The sequence below is a fragment of the Falco cherrug genome, chromosome 1 (assembly GCF_023634085.1).
Source record: "Falco cherrug isolate bFalChe1 chromosome 1, bFalChe1.pri, whole genome shotgun sequence".
In the NCBI taxonomy this organism is placed as follows: Eukaryota; Metazoa; Chordata; class Aves; order Falconiformes; family Falconidae; genus Falco; species Falco cherrug.
Window position 1 is genome coordinate 19,709,919 of NC_073697.1, and position 24,478 is coordinate 19,734,396.

Here is a 24,478-nt window from a genome sequence, read left to right on the forward strand (position 1 = left end):
TTGAGGCACAGTAGAAGTTTATTCTCAAAATGTGTAATAACACAGTGCTTCTGTCACTATGAAATCCTATGGGTAATTTGCACACTATCTAGTTCATGGTATGATTATACAGACTGTTTATGGTACACCTAGCTGAAAAATAATTCAGAGTACTCACTACTTAAGAACTACTGCAAATGCTTAGAAAGGAGGAGTTAAATTATCAGAGATTTTTTGCTTTGTCCCCATAGATGCAGTCATCACCAAGACAGAAAAAAAATTGTGCCAAGTGGAAGAATTGATCACTTTTACCTTTCAGAACAAAACAAACCTGAAAGCTATACAAAGATTTGTGATACCCTGCAAGTTCTATGGAATATAACCAGATCCCTTCATCACAGGCATTACTGTTGTTACAGTCATAAGTTAAGGTTTTTTGCACTGTTAGAATAATTTCGTCCGAGTAGTTAAGGCATGATTTGATGTTTAAAGATTTTCACTTCAAAGATGAACATGAACTTCAGACGTACTAGAAAAGACGAGCAATTTAGGGCTATTAAAACATCTTCTTTAACGAAACAATCAGTAATTACTAGTCTAAACAAATTGCTGGCCTGTCATAAAAATATCTGATTTTAAAACGTATCACAGCCTAAATAGCTTGGAACGTTTTGAAAAAAATAACTTCTTGAATTTCCTTTCATTCTGATCCAGCATGTGGCCTCCTCTTCAGCTTAATCCAGATGCCATTACTTGGACGAAGAATCAGATCTCCAGTTATACCAAGCTCTTCTGGCTTTTGACACGAGTCCACCCAAAAGCGCCGCAGGATGAGGGCTAGAAGAGTTTTCTCCTCCATTTGTGCGAAGCGCTGACCTACAAGTTACAGAGCAGAAAAAAACCCGCTACTGTCAGGTTGCATTAACAGTTGCATGCTCACAGCAATATCCCTAGGACCGCAGGACAGCAAGGACAGTGCATCTGCCCTGAGAACAGAACTGGCTTTAGGTCAAAATCAAGGTCATAGGGATACTACTGAAACCGGTACTTTTTTCTGCATGACAACTCTGGCCTTCCTGGGACAATCCACAGCACGTCCTCCTACCCATAGTACACAGAACTCCAACAGCAAAGAGGAAACAGTCAACACTTTACATGGAAATAATACAAAACACAGCCTTGTCATGTCTCTTGGATGCACTAGGCAGCAGGGAACGGATGGCAGACCAGAGCAGGAGAGGACACAGCACAAGGACTGTGGGGACTGACAAATCCCACTGTTTTGTGTATGCAGAGAGGAGCAAAGGAGATGCAGAACGACAGACAGACCTTCATTCAATGAACACTAAGCATCACACTGATGATTTAGCAGCACAGAGGGCAAAGTCTGATTTACATTTCAGAGGAAGGTGGAGGAGGAAAGGGGAGAACAGAGAAATATGAGGGAAACCAAACCAAGTGTCACAATCCAGGCAGTTCACTGAAACTAAACTGAAAATGGGAACAGGACACAAAGGCCAGTGCTCAAAACTTTTTATGTGCTCCCCTCTGTATAATATGCACAGATGGATGTCTGTATACATGTACAGAGTGATGTACTTCTGCAATGTTATTAACAAACCCAGGAACTAGCTAGATGTGTAATATTAAATTAGATTCCTCTTTGGAACATGGGAAGACCTAGTCTGCTGTTCTTATGGGAAGGGCACTTATTCCCAATGAGACAATTTAAAACCATACAAACCTCACTTCCCAAAAAAGAACACAAACAAAACCAAAAACCCAGAAGTAGCTGTATTGCCTGTTCTTGTAAATGGCAGGACAATTGCTGCGTGTTCCCTGTCTGCACTTATGGTTAGTGCAGGGAACAGTCTTTGCATATGTTCTACAATATAAACAACACGACTCTACTTTGAGCACATATAAATGCCAAGTGGCATCCGAAGAGCTAAAAAGTTCTGGGATGACTGTGAAAACACCAGAGCAACAGCAGTGTCAGAAAGAGAGAAAGAATACATCAGTTGTGGACTGCATGTTAGGGACACCCAGCTGAGATCATGAGATAGACAGATGAGATGTCTCCAGAGCAAAACAAGTGCAGGACATTTGCCTTCTCTTGCTCTGTCTTGCTGACACTGAGCATCAGAAATGTGGAAGCAATCCTGTACTAACGCAGGAGCCCATTAACATGCTGCCAGGCTGCACAGGTAGTGAGGAGGAAACTCCAGCATGATAGACCTTGGCCCCTGGGAAGAAAGGAAACCCTTGGGAAGAAGCAACATGTGGCAGCTCAAGCACCAGGCTGGCAGGGGAGAGGAGACTGCCCAGAATTTGGGGGTGCACTGGGGGGGAGGACAGGATACAACCAGCAGGCACAAGAAGCCTTACATTTCTGATACACTCACTGCTGCCCCAGTTACCACAGCAAAAGCAGCGCTGCCACATTACAAGGGCTTCCTCTGCAGCTACCTACCGATGCAGTTCCTGGGACCAGCTGAGAAAGGCACATAAACGTACGGGTGCCTTCCCTTGCAGTTTTCAGGGAAGAATCGCTCAGGCCTGAACTCCTCTGGGTCAGGGAAGATCTCAGGGTCTCTATGCAGGGCGTAAGTTATAACAAGAACATTTGTGCCTTTTGGTACCTGATATCCTCCTAAAGAGAAAAGGGAAAGGGAGAACAGGGGTCAAAACAACAGCAAGTAAGTGACTTTCTGTACACAACGGTTCAGTAAAAAATAAAACAATGCTTTCCTTTACTTGGGGAATACCTCTACTGAGGAGATGCTAGCAGTATAGGAAGTGGCAAATGCAAGACACTACTTACCAATGCAGCAATCCTCTCTCAAGGCACGAGCAAACAGTGGAACTGAAGGGAAGAGCCGAAGGGCTTCTTTCACAACACACTCAAGGTATCGAAGCTTCTTCAAATCGTCCATTGTAACAGGACGCTCCGTGTCCCCTGTCCAAGAACAAACAGGGGGATGAGCAAGACTAGAACTCCCCATTTTTGGTTAAACAAATTCATCCCAGCTGCCTCCCGGACTCTCATCACACTCCAAGACAATACAGGAGAAGATGCCACACATACATTGAACATGCATGCCTTTCCCCAGAGACATAAGGTGGGCTGTACTCTCCCTACAGACCTTCCAGCACCCATTCCCATCACCTCTAGCCACTGAAAGCTCCAGAAGGGCCATAAGGCTTGCTCCAACCTCCTCTTCTACATCTGGGCTTATATTGTACCACACATCAACTCACAAACACAACTGCCACAACCACCTCAATGAACAGGAGAATGGAAACGTACCAAACACCTCATCCAGTTCTCTGTGAACCTTCTTCTGGGCTTCAGGATTATGTCCAAGTAAGTACAGGGCCCAGTTCAGAGCAGCTGCTGTTGTATCATGGCCCTAGAGGTCCAGATTTACAAAGACATTCACTTCAACACTACTCCTGTGCACAAGCAGACTTCGTAAATATTCAGGTGTGCAGGTAGTATGGAAAGTGAGAATTATTGGTCTCATGACCATGAGAAAAACAAAAATAATGAGTGAAGAACTCTATCCAACGCACTGATTATCAGGATGTAACGACCCATGATTCTGTCAGATGACTAAACACTGAGCAAAAGGGAAAAGTGTTGAAATAACCCAAGTAAACATCCCCCTCCTCTGCCCTCCAAAAGCTGCATGAACTATCAGTATCTACACAATGAAAGAGATGTATATTCATCTTTTTGGTTACTGTCCAGTCAACAATGAAACATCTGGAAGGCCAACTACAACAGGAGAGATACAATGGACACAACCTGTAACCTTTACAAAACTATCGAAAAAATAGTCTAATGAGACACAGTACAGTAGCCATAGGAGGGAATGGAATACTTCGTGGTTTCCTATGAGAAGGGGATCAGCTACTACAGTTTTCAGCACCACATAAAAAAAGAAAAGGAAAAGGAAAGGGAAATGGAAAGGGAACAAAACAAACCAAAAAAAGAGGAACAGCAAGGGGAAAAGTTGACCAGCAAGGGTTTTGACACTAAGAAGGGGCACTTCTTGTGAAGTTCAAGATGCTGGACCTCTTCAAAATCCAACTATGGAGTAATACAGGAAAGGTAAGGTGGGAAAACAGTTTCCCTAGGTTACAACAGCAGTTGTAACCTGTAACAACTCAGGTCCACCTAATGGAGGTGTGTGGAAAACTTGTGAGTCTTGTTTAGATCCTTCATTAGACAGGGAGCCAGACATGAGAAGACAGTACACCAACGCGCAGCTGACAACAGAACCAGAAGGTTACAGCCACCGTGGCAACCGACAAAATCTGAGTACAGCTGACAAAGCGTAAGACAAAACACTGAAATTATTTAGAGCTGTCTCTAGCATTAATGAGGTTTGCAACAGGAGCTGAGAGCCCGTGGCCCACATCAGCCATTAAGCTCTTATTACTCACCTGCTTTCACGAATAAAGCCTGCTTACACAGGCAGGGCCTGCCACATGTGCGCCCTGGCAAAATACTGGGCAATACACAATTCTGGATCAACTGTTTCTATCCTTCAGTAGTTTCTATCCTACAGAGATTTCCTTTTAGGTTTCCAGGGCTAAAATAACTTTATACTAAAAGCAACCTCCTGAACAAAGAACGGGAAGAGTCACTACCCACAAACGGTGAATCTCAGGTTCTGGGAGAAAAAAAAATCCCCAAAAACCCACCCCAAACAAAAAAACAACCAACCAATGGGTTCCTTCAGTACCTCAAACATGAAAGTATCCACTTCCTCACGAATGTCCCTGTAGCTCAGTTTGTTCCCTCCATCATCTGTTGCACTCAGCAGCATGTCCAGGAAAGCTTTTCTTTTTTTGGAGCCACTTTCTTCACAGTTGCCATCAGTATCACGTTTCATTTGCTTGGAGTTTTCAAGTTCTGCAACTTTTTCTGCAATGACCTGAGATTAGAACAACTGCATCAGATATGATGCACACAGCACATGTGTACAGTCTACATCACACAGGTTTGGCCCAACTTGTTAAAACAACATCCATCCATAACAGTCTACATGCACTAGCAGCCTAGCTGTCAGCATTAGCTCATGAACTTTAACTGACTTTTTGTGTTAGTAGGTAAAATATGGCCAGCCCCGCTTGTTCCAAGCAACAGAATGCACCTTGAATAGCCTTTGTGTGATCAAGAAAATAGACAGCCAAACTATGCAAAAAACTTGTTGATCATCAAGAAGTGTAAAGACTTCCAGAATATCTGAAACAAGCCCATTGTGAACATCAACAACAGTGACAGTAAATAAATAAAATAAAAATCACAATTTAACAGGCTGATCAACAAGATGGTCTTTTTTACCCTATCCACTAATGAAGGAAAGAATCCCATCTCCAACCTCTGGGGAACACAGGAGACCGAAGAGAAGCCAGGGCACCCCACAATCCTGCATCAGGACTACACATAACATGGCTGGAACCAATACATTAAGGTTCCTAGTATGAGGATTTCCTTCAGCAGAAGAGCAATGGCTGAACTTCATTTTTCTTGGTCAAAGCACAGCCCCAGCGTCAGACAGAGATTTCTTCTTGTCACCACCATTGTCATAATAGCAAAACAGAACCCTTCAATAAACTGGTATTGCTTGCAACAAGAACAAAATAATTAAAAATAAAGGTTGTAAAGTATGTCAGTCTGTTCAGAGGAAGCACTGAATGGGGGGGGTGAGGGTGGGGAAACAGTTATATACACACACGCTGTTTCCCTTGCTGAACATACACATCTGAAGACACATACTGAGCCACCTTTTGTCTCAGTGCTTTGCCAGCACCTACACTAGGTGATATTATTATTTACCATTCCTTTTTCATATTCTAAGATTTGGGCTCTTGCAACCAGTGCACCAGCCCAGCACGGGAAGAGAGCAAATGCTACCACAGGTCCCTTTAAGAGCCTCTTTCATGCCTCACTGCTGCAATTCCCAATAAATGGAAGCAAAACATGAAACACTTAAAAACAATGCAGAGTCAATGTGGCGTTATTTCCTTTGTCATGGGCATTGATACAATGACATCATGGGGTACGTACGTGTGTATCTCAGGGAAAGCAGCCTTTCTGCTAACACCCTAACAGTAGCTTTGGGAGGGCAAACATTTGCAAGAATAGCATGGGAACTATTCGGTGAGAAAAAGAGGTGTTACTTGCACAGTATATCATGGTGAGAGAACACTGTGTTTTATGCCAAATCAGTGACGTATGCTTAATGGTTTCTGTGTCAAAGTGTTTTACTGCTGACGTGGAGACCTGCATGTGTTTGCTCATCTCAGCAGTTCTGCTCTGGATAGGGGAAAACTAATACAGGCTTCAATTTCTGAGGGCTGGACCTAGTGGCATTACCAAGCAGAGCCCTACGCTTACTGCTACAAACTTGGCTGTGAGTTGTTGCAGGTGATTCAGATGTGGAACATCTGGGGCAGAACAAGAGTTCAATGAATTCCGCTTGTTTGTTTTGGTTGTCAAGGTTCTGTACATCTTGTTACTCCCATGGAGTAGTATATACCCTTGCTTAAATGCAACACAGTTCCTGACAGGGAAATCAGCTGTTGTCTTCTTTTCAGGGAATGCCTCAGCATCCCAAGAGAAAAAACTTCTCCTCTTAATATAAGCATATCATGGAGGCTGAACCTCACCCCCATTGTCCACTGAGTGCAAGACCACTCCAACAAATAAAATGTACCATTTAAAAAATAGTTTACAAAAAAGAATCTATACTGTATCTGTAAAATTGTGAAGGATCTTCAGGTTCCTCTCATGCTCTCTTCCTTCCTTGAACAGCATATATACAAGATTGGGCCAAAGCCAAGGGCTCTTCTGTCGCTGTTGGATTAGATCACTCATCCTAGGGGCACAACAATTAAATTATGTAACACTTCTTGACAAAAAACAAATTTACAGCACTCTTTTAAGAACAAAAACAAAAAAAAAGAGCTCTATCTCCCCCAGTGAAGCAGAACTTAACATACTGTGTGGGTTTAAAGCCATTCATCTGAAGAGAAGGCAATTCCTTTGTTACCTGATTTTAAACCATCTCAAAATTTGTCACCTGTCCCAGCATCACCATGATTTATATCTTTAAGCATTGGATCCCTGAGAAGAAATGCATATTCCCATTTAGTTGGAATCCTCTTGAAACAGACATATTAAGGCACCCTGTCCAGTCGTAGTCCACATCCTGAAAAGACTACTCATGCCAGGGTTCCAAAATATCTGCCCTGAGATCTCAAACAACCATCTTAAAGCATTATATTCCTACTTGACTGTCCAGATACCATACATACAAGACAGCCCACTAAAAGTATTTAAAATAAAGAATATGAGACTTCTTGTACGCTCAAACACAACTGGAGAACACTTTAAAGGGCTGATTGTCATTTCTATTCAGCTCTTGCACATACTTTTGGCTGCAGAAAGACTTGGAGGAGTAATTATTACATTTATGCCAACTTCGGGCCCACCTATGGTACAATTTGGGAAAGGCCAAGGAACAGATGACAATCAAACCCTCTAATTCCACCCCTATTATGTAACCAGCTGTCTCAATAAGCCCCATCAAAGGCTACAGGTGATATCATAGAATCGTTTAGGTTGGAAAAGACCTCCAAGATCATTGAGCCCAACTGCTACCTCAGCACTGCCAAGTCCGTCACTAAAGCATGTCCCTAAGCACCGCATCTACAAGTCTTTTAAATACCTCCAGGGTGGTGATCCAACGGGGACTCCACTGCCTCCCTGGGCAGCCTGTTTCAATGCTTTGCAACCCTTTCAGTGAAGACATTTTTCCTAATATCCAACCTAAACCTGCCCTGGCATAGCTTGAGGCCGTTTCCTCTTGTCCTAGTGCTCGATATCTGGGAGAATGGACCAACATCCACCTCACTACAACCTCCTTTCAGGTAGCTGCAGAGAGTGAGATGGTCACCTCTGAGCCTCCTTGTCTCCAGGCTAAACACCCCAGCTCCCTCAGGCGCCCCTCACAACACTTGTGCCCCAGCCCCTTCCCCAGCCCCGCTGCCCGGCTCTGGACACGCTCCAGCCCCTCAGTGTCCCTCCTGCAGCGAGGGGCCCAAACCTGAACACAGGATTCCAGGGGCGGCCTCACCCGTGCCCAGTGCAGGGGGATGGTCACTGCCCTGGTCCCGCTGGCCACGCTGCTGCTGACACAAGCCGGGATGCTGCTGGCCCTCCTGGCCACCTGGGCACGGTGCTGGCTCGTGCCCAGCCGGCTGCCCACCAGCACCCCCAGGCCCTTTCCCCCCAGGCACTTCCCAGCCGCTCTGCCCCGGCCTGGAGCGCTGCGTGGGGCCGGTGTGACCCCAGGGCAGGACCCGGCACTCGGCCTTGTGGAACCTCATACAAGTGGCCTGGGCCCGTGGATCCAGCCTGCCCAGACCCCTCTGCAGAGCCTCCTGCCCTCCAGCAGATCAGCACCCCTGCCCAGCCAGGTGTTGGCTGCAGACTCGCTGGGGGTGCACTCGATCCCCTCGCCCAGATCACAGACCCAGATCACACGAACCAGGACCGGCCCCAGCGCTGAGCCCTGGGGAACACCCCGTGTGCCCGGCCGCCAGCTGGATGTGGCTCCATTCCCCACCCCCCTTTGGGCTCGGCCAGCCAGCCAGCCTTTTACCCAGCCCGGAGCGCACACGTACGGGCCATGAGCAGCCAGCTTCTCCAAGGGAATGCTGTGGGAGATGGTGTCAAAAGCTTTACTAAAGTTCAGGTAGACATCCACAGCTTTTCCCTCTTCCACTAAGTGGGTTACCTCGTCACAGAAGGAGATCAGGTCCATGAAGCAGGACCTCCTTTCATGAACCCCTGCTGGCTGGGTCTGAGACTTGGTTGTCCTGCACGTGTCGCATGATGGCACTCAGGGTGATCTGCTCCTTAACCTTCCCCAGGATTGAGGTCAGGCTGGCAGGCCTGTAGGTCCCTGGATCCTCCTTCTGGCCCTTCTTGTAGGTGGGTGTCACATTTGCTGACCTCCAGTCACCTGGGACCTCTCTGGTTATCTAGGACTACTGGTAAGTTATTAAGTACCTCAGCCTTTTCCTCATCCTTTGTCACTGTGTTTCCCCCTGCATCCAATAAAGGATGGAGACTACCCTTAGCCTTCCTTTTATTGCCAATGTATTTACAGAAACATCTTTTCTTGCCTTTTACAGCAGTAGACAGATTAAGTTCTAGTGGGGCTTTGTCCCTTCTTATTTTCTCCCTGCATAACCTCATGAAATCCTTGTAGTCCTCCTGAGCTGCCTGATCCTTCTTCCAAGGGTGGCAAACTCTCCTTTTTCCCCTGAGTCCCAGCCTAAGCATTCTGTTCAGCCAGGCTGGTTGTCTTCCCTGCTGGCTCGTCTCTCAGCACATGTGGACAGCCTGCTCCTGCACCAGTAAACTTCAAGATTTCCTTCTTGAAGGATACCCAGCCTGCCTGGACCCCTTGGCCCTTCAGGACTGCCTGCCCAGGGACTCTGTCCACCAGGCTCCTGAACAGGCCAAAACTGGTCCTCCAGAAGTCCAAGATGGCAGTTCTGCTGACCCCTTCCTTATTTCTCCAAGATTCAAACAGTCTGTCATCTCAGAGTCACTATGCCCAAGATGGCCTCCAGGCATCACATCACCCACAAGTCCTTGTTCTGTTCACAAAAAAACAGGTCCAGTGGGGCACCTTCTCTAGTTGGCTCACTCACTATGTCAGGAAGTTATCTTCCACACACTCCAGAAACCTCCTAGACCTTCTACAACAGTGTCTCCTCTGCCGCATTAATGCCACAGGCAGCCACACTTCATGTAGGCTGACACACCAGTGTGGTAGGAATATACACCATGCTTTTCCTAATCCACTGGAAAGTCACATACAATTTGAATGGTGTAAATACTGCTGTGAATTGCAAAGCAGCAGTGCCTCTGCTTTAACATGCTGTTTAAACCAGCACCTTCCCAATTCTGCCAGTCATGTTGATATGAAATGTTGCAGCTCTCTTTTTTTTTTTTTAACCTCCTGTACCAATGGATTAACTGAACGGCAGCTGACACCTCTACAAAGCCTCAGCCCCTTATTGCATATACTCATACCGGAAAATACATCAATATCTGCAGGAGTTTTTCCTGCCTTCTTGGGTTTCTGCCTCCAGCCCTCCCTCATGGCTCACAGCAGATGAACTCCTTCCTGACACCAGCAGCATCAACTCCAGCACAACTACAAAGTAGCCAAGGAAAAAGTTCCTTTACCTGTAGATAGCACGAACATACTCTGAATCCTTATTCTCCTGAGCACCTATATTCTTGCCCATTGCTGTTTCTAGGAAGAGGAAAACATCAACAGTTTACAAGTGCAAAGTGAAATGCAGAGGCCCTCTACACAATCAGTTACTACTGCTCCCAGCTTCTGACTGTCACCACACCATCCCTTTGAGAGGTGTGTACACACATCCCTTTCCAGGTGATGAGCTCCCTTTACAGTTCCATGCCCAGGAACCCTGCTCCTCAACACAACCTCACTTAGACTGCTACACCTTCACCCTGCCCATCCCACACGCTCACCTGCTCAGATGCACACAAGACACCTGAGGAGAAAGGATGGCCTTGGAAGGATGGAAATGCATTCACCAATATGAAGGGACATTCCTCTTCAACTGCCTCCTCACACAACATAGCACAGCTGTACTCATGAACATCCACATCATGCACAGTACAATAACTGAAGAGGACTTACCACAGATGATATCTAGGGCACAGAGAGTGATGTCCAGAAAGACATCAAACGGTTCTTTGTCAACGTGCTTCTCAAGTTTCTCCAATAAAATACCTCCTTGTTCATTCATAACATCTAGAAAGTCAGTTAAGATTGAGAAGTGAAACGTAGGAGTTATCATCTTCCTCCGTGACCGCCACTTGTCTCCAGTGCTGCAAAATCAACAAGGAGAAGGAAGGGTTAAAAACTCCAAAGTCAAAAATAAACCTCTCACCATCACAGAAAGTACACAGTAAAAACTGCAACCTGGAAAGATGGACACATTGTAGATGACTCTTCAACCTGTCCATTGCACTAACCAGAAGAAGCAAAATGGGTTGTTTCTTGCTCCAGCAATCTGTGAAGCACCATCTACCATTTCTGTAACTCTCTCAACAAAAGGAGATGCCAACAAGCCTTCAGGCAACACAGTTCAGTGCACAGGCTCAGAGGGATTGAGCAGAAGTCACCAATAGGACAAACCAGCTACTCAGCATCAAGGCCTCAACTCACCACATTGTCTCTGTGAATCACCACCCGTGCCTGCCTTCATCTGCTGACTAGGAAATGAGGACTGCAGAGAACAAGGGTCCACGGACACTGTGCAAATGACTGCCTCATTTGCAGTTGCCTGGAGACAGGCAACCACCTCCCACATGTCAGTAAAAAAGCATGGAGCCTCAGTGGGTGACACCAGCTTCCTGGGGGTTCTTGTTCGCTTTTTCTGAATCACGTGCCCCACAGGCACCCAGCTGGCAACTGTGCTACAGGGTAAACCATCCCACCACTCCTCCTGTTAACCTGCTACTGGGGCACTCCTCAGGCCAGATTATCTGTTTAGCATCTACCACTACTGCCCTTAACCAGCAGAGACTGGAACATTCTCCTCCATTAAGTTTTTTGCAAGTACACGGAAGTCAAAACACCTCTAAAGGTCTACTGCAGGCACAACCAGTAAGGAAGAAAACAAACAGTGAGGATACACCACGTCTGATACCCATGGACCTCAACCCTCTGCACTTTGCTATACTACCTTCCTAAGGGCCACGAACGAAATTCAGGATAAAAGACTTCTACAGGTATCACCTACATTTCTGTCCAAAGATACACACAGCATTCCTGCCACCAAGCCCTCTTCCTATCATATACTCTGTGAATTTCAAAAAGACAGCAATGCACCTGCAACTTCACTATACCTTGTCAGAAGTCCAGTGCCCAGCCACGGGTGCAAGAATTTGTACAGGTATGATTTTTCTATATGTTTCGAACTGCTCAGAATAACCTGTCAGAAAAATGAAAGGAGAGAAATAACCCATCACTTGTTAGACGGAGAGAGATTTATTCAGCTGAAATTACTTTACTTAACCTCAGTTCCCCCACAAAAGTGCCCTCAGCCTCAGTAAAATGCACAATACTTCAATACAAGCTGGTACACTGGGGGAACATTGAGGTCACACCCTCAAGTCTTTCAGTAAATATTCCTGAGAAATAATACTGAAAAACTCCCAGTCCTACACCCCTTACCTTCCTGAAAAAGAAAAATTTGTGTTATAAAGTCACAGGCAGAGCTCAGAGAAAACCCAATGGCTTCCAGCCTTAACCAAACTCACAAGAAGTTCCATCTCTTCAATAACCCCTCCAATAAAGAAATAGGTCTATCTTCCCAGTTCAAGGACAACCACTGTCAGTAGCAAAACTAACAACTCCATTTCATAGCATCAACACAGACCCACCAAGTCCTAATGTAGAAGTCGGTCAAACAGACATAAGCATTGCAACCTGCATCTCATAATGTTCTATCCCTGTTTCAGTGGTCCCATCTTCCCTGCTATCTGTTTGTCCATTCTGCTCTCCGGAGCAGAAGCTGTAACACACGTGAAAACAAAGTGAAAAGAGATACTACATAAAAAACATATAGAGTTAGTGCTTTCATTTGCTGGCCATCTTCAGTATTTATTTTTTTCCAAGACTAGGCTTTTAATATTCTTCTGCTTTCACCTTTTTTTAGCACTGGATCAGAGGACAATCTTAATTAAATCAGTGCAAGCCCTTTTTAGCAAAAATTACATTGAGAGAATAGAAACAAATAGCTTGGACGCTACTTTGCATGACAGTAGAACAGACAGGAGGCAAGCATACTCACCTCCACACATTCAGGATGATACAAAACCATGACAGGCAATGGTCCTATCCAAAGTTTGAACAATGGCCAGCTCCTGAACTCTTCAGTATAAACTTGTAGTTGTTTAAAAAAACCTGAAATGAAAAGACAGATTAGATTTTTTTTTAAAAAAGGGGGGGGGGGGGTGTTGAATAAGCAAGACTTCTATAATGACCTCTTTTTCACCATATACCTTGTAATTATGTTTTCATTGTAGTTTTATTTTGCTACTATGACCAAGCAGCATATTTTGCACCTAGCTATTAGGTGTACTGCAGAGGGATTGATTCACGGCTGCACTCTTGACGGCACTCTACTAGAGAAACCCCTCCTAGCTGCGGAGAAGGCAGTTTGATTTAAGCAGTCTCAAAGCACTGCAGCATGGCCCTTCCGTATTGCAATGCTCTTTGTAACTATTAGAACCAAATCAAACTTCATCAAGGCTATGCATACATTTTGGCTTACCTGACACTATCCAAAATGCTGTATCAAGATGCTCCTTTACTTTCCAAGTACAGCATCAAGCCTTTTCCTGAGACCTCGTTGACAAGTACTACATTTGTGATGCAGGCACAAGTGAGATCACACACAGTAATGGCAAAGCACTGCACAGGAACCAGTATCACTTCAAAAGTCTAGCTTCTGATAGCTGGATTCCTGAAGAAAATCTTTGGAGCCCTTACACCACCATTATTGTTTGTCAAATTACTTCTTATTCCAACATGTTTCAACCCTCCCACTCACAGCCTCAACCATCAGTGATGGTTTGCAGTTCTAGCAGGGGGCTTTTGACAGCTGGCTGCTCCAGGATTAAACTCCCTTCTTGTCCTTTTAGAAACCTTACTGAAGGGTTAGTGGCCGCTTACAGGGCCACTGTGGATTTGGTAATTCAAGGGCACAAAGACTCAGGATCGTTATGCCACAGACCACCTGAGAGACACCACTACTGTCTGGCTGCCAGTTGGACTTCACACCAGTGAGCTCAGCAATCCAGCCAATTCTCCACCAACATTATTATCCACTTCTCCAGTCCACATCTCACCAATTCAGCTATACAGAAAGTACAGGAGATGGTATCGAAAATCTCACTGATTCAGATTAAACACCATCTGCTGCTCTTCCCTTGCTCACAGATCCAGTGACCTCATCACAGAGGGCAATCAAGTTCATTCTGCAGTTCTAGAGGAGGTGGCTGCTATCAGGATATTCAAGAAATAAACATGCCTTTGCCCTTTCACAAACCAGATTAAACAATAATGACTCCCTCCAAGGCCTCCACAGAGCTGAAAATTCAAAGGTCTCCAAATCAAAGGAAAAAAATAAAAGGAAAAAACCCCTAGTTTCCTAATAGATACCAAATATAGCATTCCCTAGTCCTAGGCAAAGTTCTAGTGACATCTCATCCAGAAGGCTTAAGAATGTCAGATTACTTTGCCATGTTTTACATCCTTTTTCCTAACATCACCATGATCAAAATATCACAATTTTCCAGCATTTGTCTACCAATACAAACAAATAAAATCACCAGCAGATAAAGTAATTTTCCTTCTGCTATAAAACCTTATTCTTTTTTCTAAAAACTGAAATTCTTTTTAATTGTCACATTTTAATGAAAAAGCTTATAAACCACAGACTTCACTCATTTTTACATAAATAAACAAGAACAAATAAACAAAGATGGATGGTCATGGACTTAAGTAAAGCATGGAAGCTATGTGACTCCTGCTAACAAAAGAGATTAAAGATTCCATAGAACATAAGAGTCTTAATCAAACTGCTTTCTGGAGAGAGAAGCAATGTTCTTTCTTAGTTTGTTTGTTTTTTTTTTTTAATTAGATGTAAAAAGAAGAAAAAAAAAAAAAGAAAAAAAAAAAGATCTGTCTCTCAGTCAGGCTTATATACACATTCTGACTATGATCCTGCTACTGCTTCCCCAAAGTCAACTCCAGGGAAAGCTGCTCATCCTCACTTCCACCAAAGAAAGATCTCTCACACCTGTATTTAGGTATGGGGGTGCACCCAGAGGAAAGATGAGAACATGTACCCTTGCAAACAGAGGGATCATGCCTCAGCATGTGTCAGCACTCGGTAATGTGTGCACCCACGCTGTAGTCACCCTTGGCATTACCACACTCCCATGACCCAGGTGCCCTCTCTTCTGGCAGCACAGCCAGGGATGCATGGGCAAAGCAGACTGGTGTACACAGGCATCACAAACACACCCAGAAGGGTCCACTGACAGCACAGCCAGAGCCACTTTCACATGACAGACTCCTCAAAAAACATGCTCCTGTGCAAAACCAAGTACCAAATGGAAAGGGAATGTGTAGCAAATTAGTGCTTTCTCAAGCACCTGACAAAAAAAAAAAAAAAAAAAAAAGTACCATTGACCCATGTGAGAACAGAAAGGTTTGCTTTTGAGGGATGTACTGCAAATACTCAGCAAGTTCTTTTGCATCTAATGCATAAATCTATCTAAGGCACAGCTAATTCTGAAAATGACCCAGCATCTCAGCATCCCAAAAGTCCCTTGCACATGCTGACTTGGGGAAAGATAATTGTTTAAGGAAGTATTTTTCCTTTGCAAGCTACAAGCTTTGTTTGGATCACAGCTAACAGCCATGGGGACACAGTGCTCTGCGCTGTAAAAGAGCACTTGCTGCCAGAGCACGCAGCACACCTCTTAGTCGCAAAACCACATTCACGCTCCACCTCACCAACTGGGAACAGCATCTGGAAGCCACTGTCAGATCAGCCACTGTCTAGCTATCTTTGATAACCCCACATTTATGCCGTTCCCTCTCCCTTCCACTGCCCACTTCTCACACAGTTCCCCCTCGGCAGGTTGCCCACAGTTCCCCCTCGGCAGGTTGCCCGCAGCCTCAGAGAGACCTAAAGGTGATGGCACACCCCACGACCTGTCCCCAGCCAGCCACAGCTCAACCACCCAAGCACACCACCAGCGCTGGCTCCTCCAGCAAAGCCCCATGCAATGCAGGGCCTCACAGCCGAGCTATGGCATAAGCTGCCCTTACCTTCTGCCCCCCGCTCCAACTGTAGAGCATTTCCCAGCACTGGATAGCAGGGGCTGATACCTGGGATTGGCTTCATCACCCACCATTGCCTCCAGTAATCCATCAGGGAGGGCAGGGAGCACACGGCCACAACCGCCAACAGCAGAGCAATGACCCCAGCCCCCAAGTGCAGCAGCTGGGGTCCCGCTGTGGCTCCCTGCCACTGCATGACCTCCATGGCCACCTCTCAAACTCCTGCCTCGAGCCTTGATCCCTACTGAGGAACCCGCACTGCCTGTCCCCGCTGCTGCCGCGCTGCAGTGAGCCAAGTATGCCAGGACCTGGGTCACAAGTGTGGGAGGTGGAGCTGTCACATGGTCCCCAAGACACAGCTTCCTGCTAGGAAAATAAACAAGAGATATAACACACACATGTGGAGAGGCTGCCGGCAAGCACTTTGTGACAGCAGAACAGTCACATGGAAGGGTGCCATTTCCCTGCCCTCACTTGGCTCCTCCGACTCAAACAGAGCGAAGAAGTTCTTTGCAGGCCCATGCAATACCTCAAAAGAAAAGATACAAACCACTGTCAAGAGAAAAAACACCTTTTTGCTGATTTGAGAAGGATGGGTTTTCTCAACACCATCTTTCTCTATCTGTTTTCAGGTGCCCAGCTTGGGCTGATGGCTTCAAGGGTTTACACAAACCAGAGCCCATCCAGACCCACGATCAAGAGCAGCACTGCAAAGCACACTGACACTTCACAGCTCAAACGGCCTTTACTGATCTCACTGTTGGACGCCCAGTCACAGACTAAATGGTGCCAGTAACACAACTGGCAGCACCAGCACCCATGTCACAACTTGCAAAGCGCTTGGGCAGAAGTGGTGCCATACCACCATACACCCTGAGCAACCAAGGGGCTCAGCAGCCCTGCTACTCAAAGCCTTCAATGCTCAGAAACCTTGTGGTCAAACAGAAGTTTGGTGAAAAGACAGCACGGCTCACACCCAATCTGCAAAACCTCATCCCCTGAATATACCACACAATCTTCTTACAGCCACAGTCATGGTTCTTGTCTGTTTTGTACCCAACCTGACTGCACTGGCATTTTTAGTAAACCAACAAACAGCACAAACAAAGCATCTAAGATAAGAAACACAAATAGAGAAAGCTCAGAACATTAGAATCTAAGGAAGGGCTGACGACCTTTGGCAGCAGAGGGGATTAAATTTTGGCACTCTACTCCTGCATTCTGCCTGCAAATGCTTTATCATAAACGCTGACTGTTGCATTTTTCTGCACAGTAAACAGCTGGAAATGAACTTTGCTACTCTTGCTGTTATTTGTAATGGTTTGTGACATGAAGTAGCACATACATACCCTGCCTTGCAAAGACATAAGGCAAGCTACATAGCCATCAGTCCCCTCTTTTGCTCAGGTGACAACCCAGGAAGGAAGCAGGGTTAAGAGGCTCACCTTTTGTCTTTGTAACTTGAAGATCAGCTGGGTAATTATATTTTCTTCTTTATAAAAAACCTTGCAGGTTGTTGCCTTCATGAAGCAAATAATTAAATGAAGTGGTTAACTGTGATTCCAAGCCAAAATCTGTGTTTCTAACTGCTGATAACTCCTTCTGTAGGAAAAAACTGAAAGACAGCAAAACAGTAAGGACAGGGTGAAAAGCCACAGGGAAAGCAGTAGGGAACACAGCAGAACAAACATTGCAAAATCCTGCCGGGAGCTGGCAGTGGTGATTGCTGCTAACAAAAGGCAGCGGTTACACTGGAATGAGACATAAAAGATATACCCAAGAAAGGAGAGATCTGGCGCCTCTGAAGCTTAATGATGTCAATGAGCCTTACCATCGTTACAAACCTTGAAGAATGTTCTGTAAAAGAGGAGTTTCCTATCAGAGTGTGATTAGCATTCCTTTTTCACCCAGCCAGCTATGGGCTCAGTGCTGGCTTTCAGCAGGCACTCCACTGGTCAGTGGATCTTTGCTGTCATAAATGCATGTAACAGCACAAATCTGCCTTTACTCAGCCTCTCCCCTAAGTGACAGCCTACCTGCCCCTGCTGACCACCCTATCAGGCAGCTCCGTCAGCCCACAGGCACGATGGCAACGCAGGCTTCTGCTGGTCCCTAGAATGCAGGTCTGGATTCTTTGATAAGGAAATCAATGAAATCATTGTTACCGGCATGAAAACCAAAAACCCAAAGCCAAGCAAGACTAAAATAGATCCGATACAACAGAGGGACAAAAGAGAAGTACGCAACACATTCTGAAAAACTCCGGTGTGCTCTTCACATTAGTCCTTTGCCCCAGCCAAGATATACCTGACATTTTTACCATCCCTTGCAAAACACAGAGCATCCACAGTAAACAAGACTAACTGGTTGCTAACTTTGCAATCACTACAATTAATTTGCAATTAGGAAGGTTTTTTCCTTAGGAAAAAAACTTTAAGAAACCAAAATCTTCCATGCTTGCAGCAAAGCAGGCCATTACCCGTCCCCCAGAACACAGCCTACCTCGTAAAGCAATTCTGGTAATGTACCAGTGATGTTGTCATAAATAACAGATGTTAACGTTGAGTGGCTACCAAAGCACCACATCTATGTTTATTCATCTATGTGTCAAGGAAAAAGCACACTCCCACGTTGGATGGCCACAACTGACCTCAAGGCCACAGGTGGAGATCCTGGCCACTGTTCTGTGCTTCAGCTAGATCCTACAGGGCTGCCTCCTCACTAAAGTCTGGAAAGTTCAAAGAAAGCATTTAGCAGCATGCTGGGGAATCTCTGCTCTGGTGCCTGGAGGAACTCCTCCTCCTCCACTGACCTTGGTGTTTGTAGTGCTGTTTCGCTCTCTCTTTTTCCCCCTTCCTCCTCTGTCCATCCAGGACTTTTTGTACCCTCTCTTAAATACATTTTCACAGAGGTGCCACCAACTTGGGTCCCTTAACGAGCCAGCAGGAACCAGCTGTGCTCTCTTTTCTGGCCTTTTCTCACAGAGGCCACCCTAGCGGCACCCCACAGCCAACACTCACCTGAAAACATTACCGTGAAACCACTGCAAAACCAGAAACATCAGCTATGAAGTGACAGCCACATGCACCTTCAACAACGCTAATTATCTGGAAAGCACACAGGCGCCTTCCCTTACAATTTTCATTGAAAAATCTCTCTGGCCTGAACTCCTCTGGGCTGGGGAAGATCTTGGGGTCTCTATGCAGGGCGTAAGTTGCAACAAGGATATTTGTGCCATTTGATATTCTCCTTAGGAGAAAACAAAAAGAGAGGAGAAGGGTCTAAACAACAGCAGATAAGTGATTTTCTATAAACTGCTACACAGATTAAAAAAAACCCAAAAACCACCAAACCAAAAGCAACAAAGGAAAACCCCTGCCCTTTTATTTGGGAAGCCTTCTCAATTTCTCTTGCTTGCAGACCTTCCAGCACCCATCTCAACCACTTCTAGCTATTTAAAGCTCCAGAATGGCCACAAGACACATTCCTACCTTCACTTCTTCAACCTTGATAAAAAAGTAATGGAAAACGTACTGAACACCTTGTGTTCTCTGTGAACCTTCTTCCAGGCTTCAGGATTATGTCCAAGTAAAGTACAGGACCCAGTTCATAGCAGCTGCTGTTGTACAATAGCCCTAGAAGTCCCGATTTACCAAGATATTAATTTCAACACCATTCTGGCACACAAGTAGGCTTTGTAAATACTTGGATGTGCAGTTGGTACGGAACATGAGACTTATTAGTCCCACAGCCATGAGAAAAACATGAATCAAGAGTGAAGAACTCTACCCGTACACACGCCGATTAAGCCAGGCCAACGAGAGCAGCACCAACATTTCTTGGCTGCCTCCCAAGATGAGAACCAGAAGACCACCACTTCAAGTGTGCGTATACCAATGCACGCAGCCTAGCAAACAAACAGGAGGAGATCCACACCCAGTCAGAAAGTTGTGATATCACAGGGGTAAACTGAAACATGAGGTCCCTTCCAACCTGGTATTCTATGACTGATTATCAGGATTTAAGTGATGACCTGTGATTCTGACAGGTTTCTAAAAACTGACCAAAAGGGAAAAAAGCGTTAAAAAACTTCTGACAGCCAGCAAACACCCCTATTCTCTCTCTTCTGCCACCTGAGAGTGTTCCATTGCTGTTCTAGTAATTAGCAGATTTTTCCTTTCCTTTTAAGCTGCAGAAGCAGATGCTGGCTGCTCTGCTCCTCTCTCCATTCAGAAATTCAGTGACTGAGCTTCACGACATCACAGAGGTCAGCAGTATTCTCTCTTTCACAAAGTGTCAGAAGATGGAACTGTGTGGTTCCCACTTCTGCCATTATAGAACCAAAGTGTCACATATTCATCTTTTCATCTGGTCCACAACATAAGATCAGTGTTGCGATGTAGTGCCACAGGATGGTAAGGGACACATTTTGCCATTGTTTCGCTGCATTCTTGTCAATGTCTATACAGTACAGGAGGGAGCGCTCAGGAGAGCAAAAGTATATTTTAGACACACTGCTGAAAAAGACTTAAATGTCAGTTTCAAACCTTCTGTCATCTCTGACCGGAGATTTCTGAAGAAACTGTCTCAAACTGACCTGCAACGCCAAAGCAAAAGCATTCTGCTTTCTCAGATACTATACCACAGTATTACCAGTGAATAAATTTAATGTAGCCAAAGAAGAAAAATAATAAGCCAGGAAACTAATTTTAAAATGTTTTCATTTACTCAAAAGAACGCAGTGCTTGATGTCCATTTACAAAACCCAGAAATCTGATTAACAGTACAGATATATACATTACGACAAATGTTTTGCCTTAGATTACCAATCCTTGAACATTCATAAAAGGAAGTGAGGAGAAGTGGCATTAGTTACCAAGTAGAAGAAACTGATTCTATACTTAACTGCATCATTTGGGCAAATAATTAAGTTTCTGTCCTCTTCCCTTTCCCCTTCAACAGCTCTTCAGTCACATCAACTTACACTGCTGGCTCTCTGAGGGCAGGAGGAACCCCCGACTGTGAATGCACACAGTACTAACAGCACAGACCTGATCGGGGCTGTAATCTCTGAGCAGAAAGCAACCCCAGCCTCCTCTTTGATCTTCCCATTTGGGTCTATACAAAGAGGTATGAAATAATGCTTTCATCAGTTAAGTACACATTTTAAAGTTAAAACTTTGAAGGCTCGGATATTTCAAAATATGATTAATTTCCACAATAACAGGCAATATTTTATAAGACATCTCAAGAAGTGGGAACAGTCTTACCACCTTGTCAGCCTGCAGGTTCAATTGCTCTGCATCTATAAATACGTTTGGCCTAGCAGGGAAAACTTTATTTACAGGAGGTAAAGTTTACCCCAGCAGTTCCCATAGTTACTGACAATTAGAAAGCATAAGTACAAGCAATGAATTAATTTCATCTCAAAAGAATCAAAGGAAGAAGAAAAAGCAGGGACAGAATATTTACAAGAGAACAAGTGCAATACGCGGAGTGAAAAATGGAGAAATGTTAAAACATCAGTTAACAAGGAGATACCAGACTCCTGTTTAAAAGTATAAATTCTGTGTATGACTGATGTTTGGATAGACTAGAACATCTTTAACACTGAGGAAACAGGAAAAAAAGTGGGAACAGGACTTCATGGCCTAAATGTAACTAACTTGCTTCAATATGGAGAATAACAATTTCCTAAGGAAAGATGGAAAAGGAGGAATGCCTGAGAAGAAAGTGCAGCAGCATCTTGAAGCTGCAAACAGAGCAGATGCCTCAACCACTTATTTCATTTTACTCTAACTTTTAATCTAACCTCTGGTCAGACAACTTTAAAAGAAGGCAACGCAGGCATCCTGAGGGTTGCAAGGCACAGCAGAAGCCAGCACACGGCACACATTCTTTGTGACACGAGATACTAGCTGGCAAATTTAGTGCTTCAGTCTTCATTCACTGCAGGGTTTTTTTCTGTTTCTTCCTCAACTGAGTTAAGATGCAATCTGAAATCTCTTCCTTGAGGTTAGAGGATTTCTCTGAAATGATCTGTAGTAATGCTGTGAGCCTAGAAAAGATCAAACATTGTTTGTTAGTTGTGGTAGAATCTGAAAGACACTCCTACCTTATGTACGAGTTACTTCCATCAGCCTTCTCGGATCAGCGTGTGCTTACCTGCCCTTATTCTTTCATCACCTTTTATATAATTGTGCCAATCATATAATTACGCCAATCACATAATTACTTAAACTCAAGGAGCTTCCAAACAAATAAAGATAATGTACAAGCACTCAAACACCTCAGGAACTGGCTAGTCAACTGTATTGTAACAATGAAACTCAATAAGCCATGTAGGACCGCTCTCTTTTCTGGCATTATAAATAGAAGACATAGTTGCAAATCAATACTGGATTTTTTTATTTATTTAAGAGAACTTTATACTTATGTTAAAAATGCACATTTTCAATTTTATTTTTCCCCACATAAAAAGTTTACTATTTCTTCTTTAATTTGTATGTGGGCTAAAGTAAAATTTATGTCATCAAACAGTTGATGAAAGTATTTCTGTTATTACCCTAGTAGCAGCAAAACATCTAGCCTGTCCACCACATACTCTTGCTATAAATGTAAACATGCTGAAATCTTAACAACAACAACAACAACTTTAGATGAGGGGCAATTCTTTTCCTTCTAAGCCATAATAATGAAAAGAAGCTTTGCAGGATTCCTAACAGTCAGAGTTAGGGCTATCTCAGATCAAGTGAGAAGAAACTTCGAAACCAAACTCAGAAGATCCTGCCAAGCACACCTGTTGTTCTTTTATGCAGAGACAGCTCTCCCTGAGCACTTGTTGACTGTATGATGGTTAGTAGGTTGTTGGTCTCTTGCTTTCCAGTGATTCTTACTTTACCTACCTATTAAAAATCCTTGACCTGTCCCTTTGTGGTTCACAAAATCCATGGGAGTCAGCGATCTCTTCTGAAGTGTGTCTGTCTGTAAAAAACACATAGTATCAGCCAGTATGGCATGCTTATCTATTGAAATTGTTTGAATACAGTTTTTATCTAGTCCAGTACAGCGAGTCCTACCAAGCTGCAAAGCTCCAAGCAGTACTAAAACTGCATGCTTCTAGCGTACAGACACCCTCAAAGGAATTGTTTAATGCACTAAGACTTAAAAAAAAAATTAAAAAAAAAAAAAAAGTCTTCCTCATACACTAGTTCTGCTTTTCAAGGTCCCACACCCCTCAAAGCCTTTTAACATGCTCCCCTCTGCAGGCAGCAGGAATCCCTGCACATCAGAAATCAGGAAAGACCCAGTAAGTTAGACCTGCAGACCAAGTCTCTACTTACATTGTAACATACCCTGAACGTGTGAGTTGTGTTGGGCCTTGAAAACTGATCAATAACAGTTCTTCCTGTGAGCCGCCATTCCTCGGTACTGCCAGGCACAGCACTTGACAGTCTGCTACAACCATATCGTCCTCGATGCTGAGAGAATTTATAAGTGCATTAAGAGAATACAGCAATTGAATCAATTAAAATAATAACTTTTCTGTTGCCATATTAAAAAAAAACACAAGAGAAGAAGAAAGTGTTTTCACTAACCAAATGCACCGATTTAAGGTAATGTAAGGGTACTCATATTTTTCAAACAGATTTGATACCATTCCCTAATATTAGTCTATAATCCCCAAAAGCTATTATTATTATTAACAATAACGATAATAAAAAATAACAATAATATGCTTTACATGTTTCTCAATTCAAAATATTATTCAGAAACAAAATATCATCAACATGCCAATTTATTTTCATTCTAGTGATTTACTACTTCCCCACCATTCAAAAATAGGTCAGTATCAGTAAGTTTGGTTGGGTTTTTTTTTTGTTGGGTTTTTTTTTTTCAGTCAGTATCCTTTTCTACTTCCATCAGCATAATTTTCTACTTCTTATAACCTAACATTAGTGAATTGGAAAAAGCTATTTAAATCCAGATGCACATAAGTGCAAGGTTACTGTCTGGATGGTTGGTTTTCTGTTTGTTTTTATTTTTAAACCCTATTTTTCTGTTGTCAGAGAAAAGCCTTTCCACCATGATCTGTTTGTGACCTGAGGTTTTAACCTGCCTTCTACTGCATTCTAATGGCAGCCCAATGTAACACACATTAGCGTGTTTAGACCAGATATTAAATATGAACCAAACTGTAAAATCGCTCATTTCAACCACTGATACAGAGCAATTTATTTCCAAATAGCTTGAAGTTCTTCACCAGCACAAAAATGAACACAACTCACAGAGCTCTGCTGCAATCGAGGTATTGAAAGATACTGTTCGACAGCTTCTGAGTTTATTGGTGGTAACTTGTTCCGGGTTGTAGGTGCACGAGCAGAAGACAAACGATCCGAGCTGCCACTCCTACCGAATTTTAAGAAAATTTTAGGAGAATTCTTATTAAAGACTTCTTTACTGCTTAATAATTTCACATGACTTCAGCGCATTTCTTTATAGAGTTC

The 24,478-nt window shown here is 44.0% G+C and overlaps 2 protein-coding genes across 9 annotated transcripts in view; both read right to left on the bottom strand.

Annotated features, from left to right (window-relative positions):
* LOC102054486 (cytochrome P450 4V2) lies at positions 1–17,889 on the bottom strand. 2 transcript variants are annotated; one of them, XM_027797584.2, is made up of 12 exons: positions 17,803–17,889; positions 17,417–17,586; positions 12,907–13,019; positions 11,960–12,045; positions 10,746–10,936; positions 10,262–10,331; positions 6,746–6,872; positions 4,734–4,925; positions 3,290–3,392; positions 2,804–2,938; positions 2,453–2,632; positions 1–855 (listed from the first exon to the last, which is right to left on the bottom strand). In XM_027797584.2, exons 3-12 carry the CDS (start codon positions 12,934–12,936, stop codon positions 680–682), a joined length of 1,290 nt encoding a protein of 429 aa, XP_027653385.1. In that variant the 5' UTR covers positions 12,937–13,019; positions 17,417–17,586; positions 17,803–17,889; the 3' UTR covers positions 1–679. The 2 variants fall into 2 exon arrangements, with proteins under 2 accessions (XP_027653385.1, XP_005433832.2); XM_005433775.3 differs by lacking the exons at positions 17,417–17,586; positions 17,803–17,889 and adding an exon at positions 15,960–16,279.
* A 2,786-nt stretch (positions 17,890–20,675) lies between these two features.
* FAM149A (family with sequence similarity 149 member A) overlaps positions 20,676–24,478 on the bottom strand; it is a 32,555-nt gene continuing 28,752 nt past the window's right edge. For 6 of the 7 annotated variants that reach the window (XM_027797575.2, XM_055702209.1, XM_055702225.1 and 3 more), the window contains 4 exons: positions 24,260–24,380; positions 23,315–23,452; positions 22,877–22,955; positions 20,676–22,029 (listed from right to left, as the gene is read on the bottom strand). In XM_027797575.2, coding sequence (XP_027653376.2) covers positions 21,956–22,029; positions 22,877–22,955; positions 23,315–23,452; positions 24,260–24,380 — 412 coding nt within the window. In that variant the 3' untranslated portion in view covers positions 20,676–21,955. The remainder of the gene's footprint in view (positions 22,030–22,876; positions 22,956–23,314; positions 23,453–24,259; positions 24,381–24,478) is intronic. The other variant, XM_055702216.1, reaches the window with a different exon arrangement.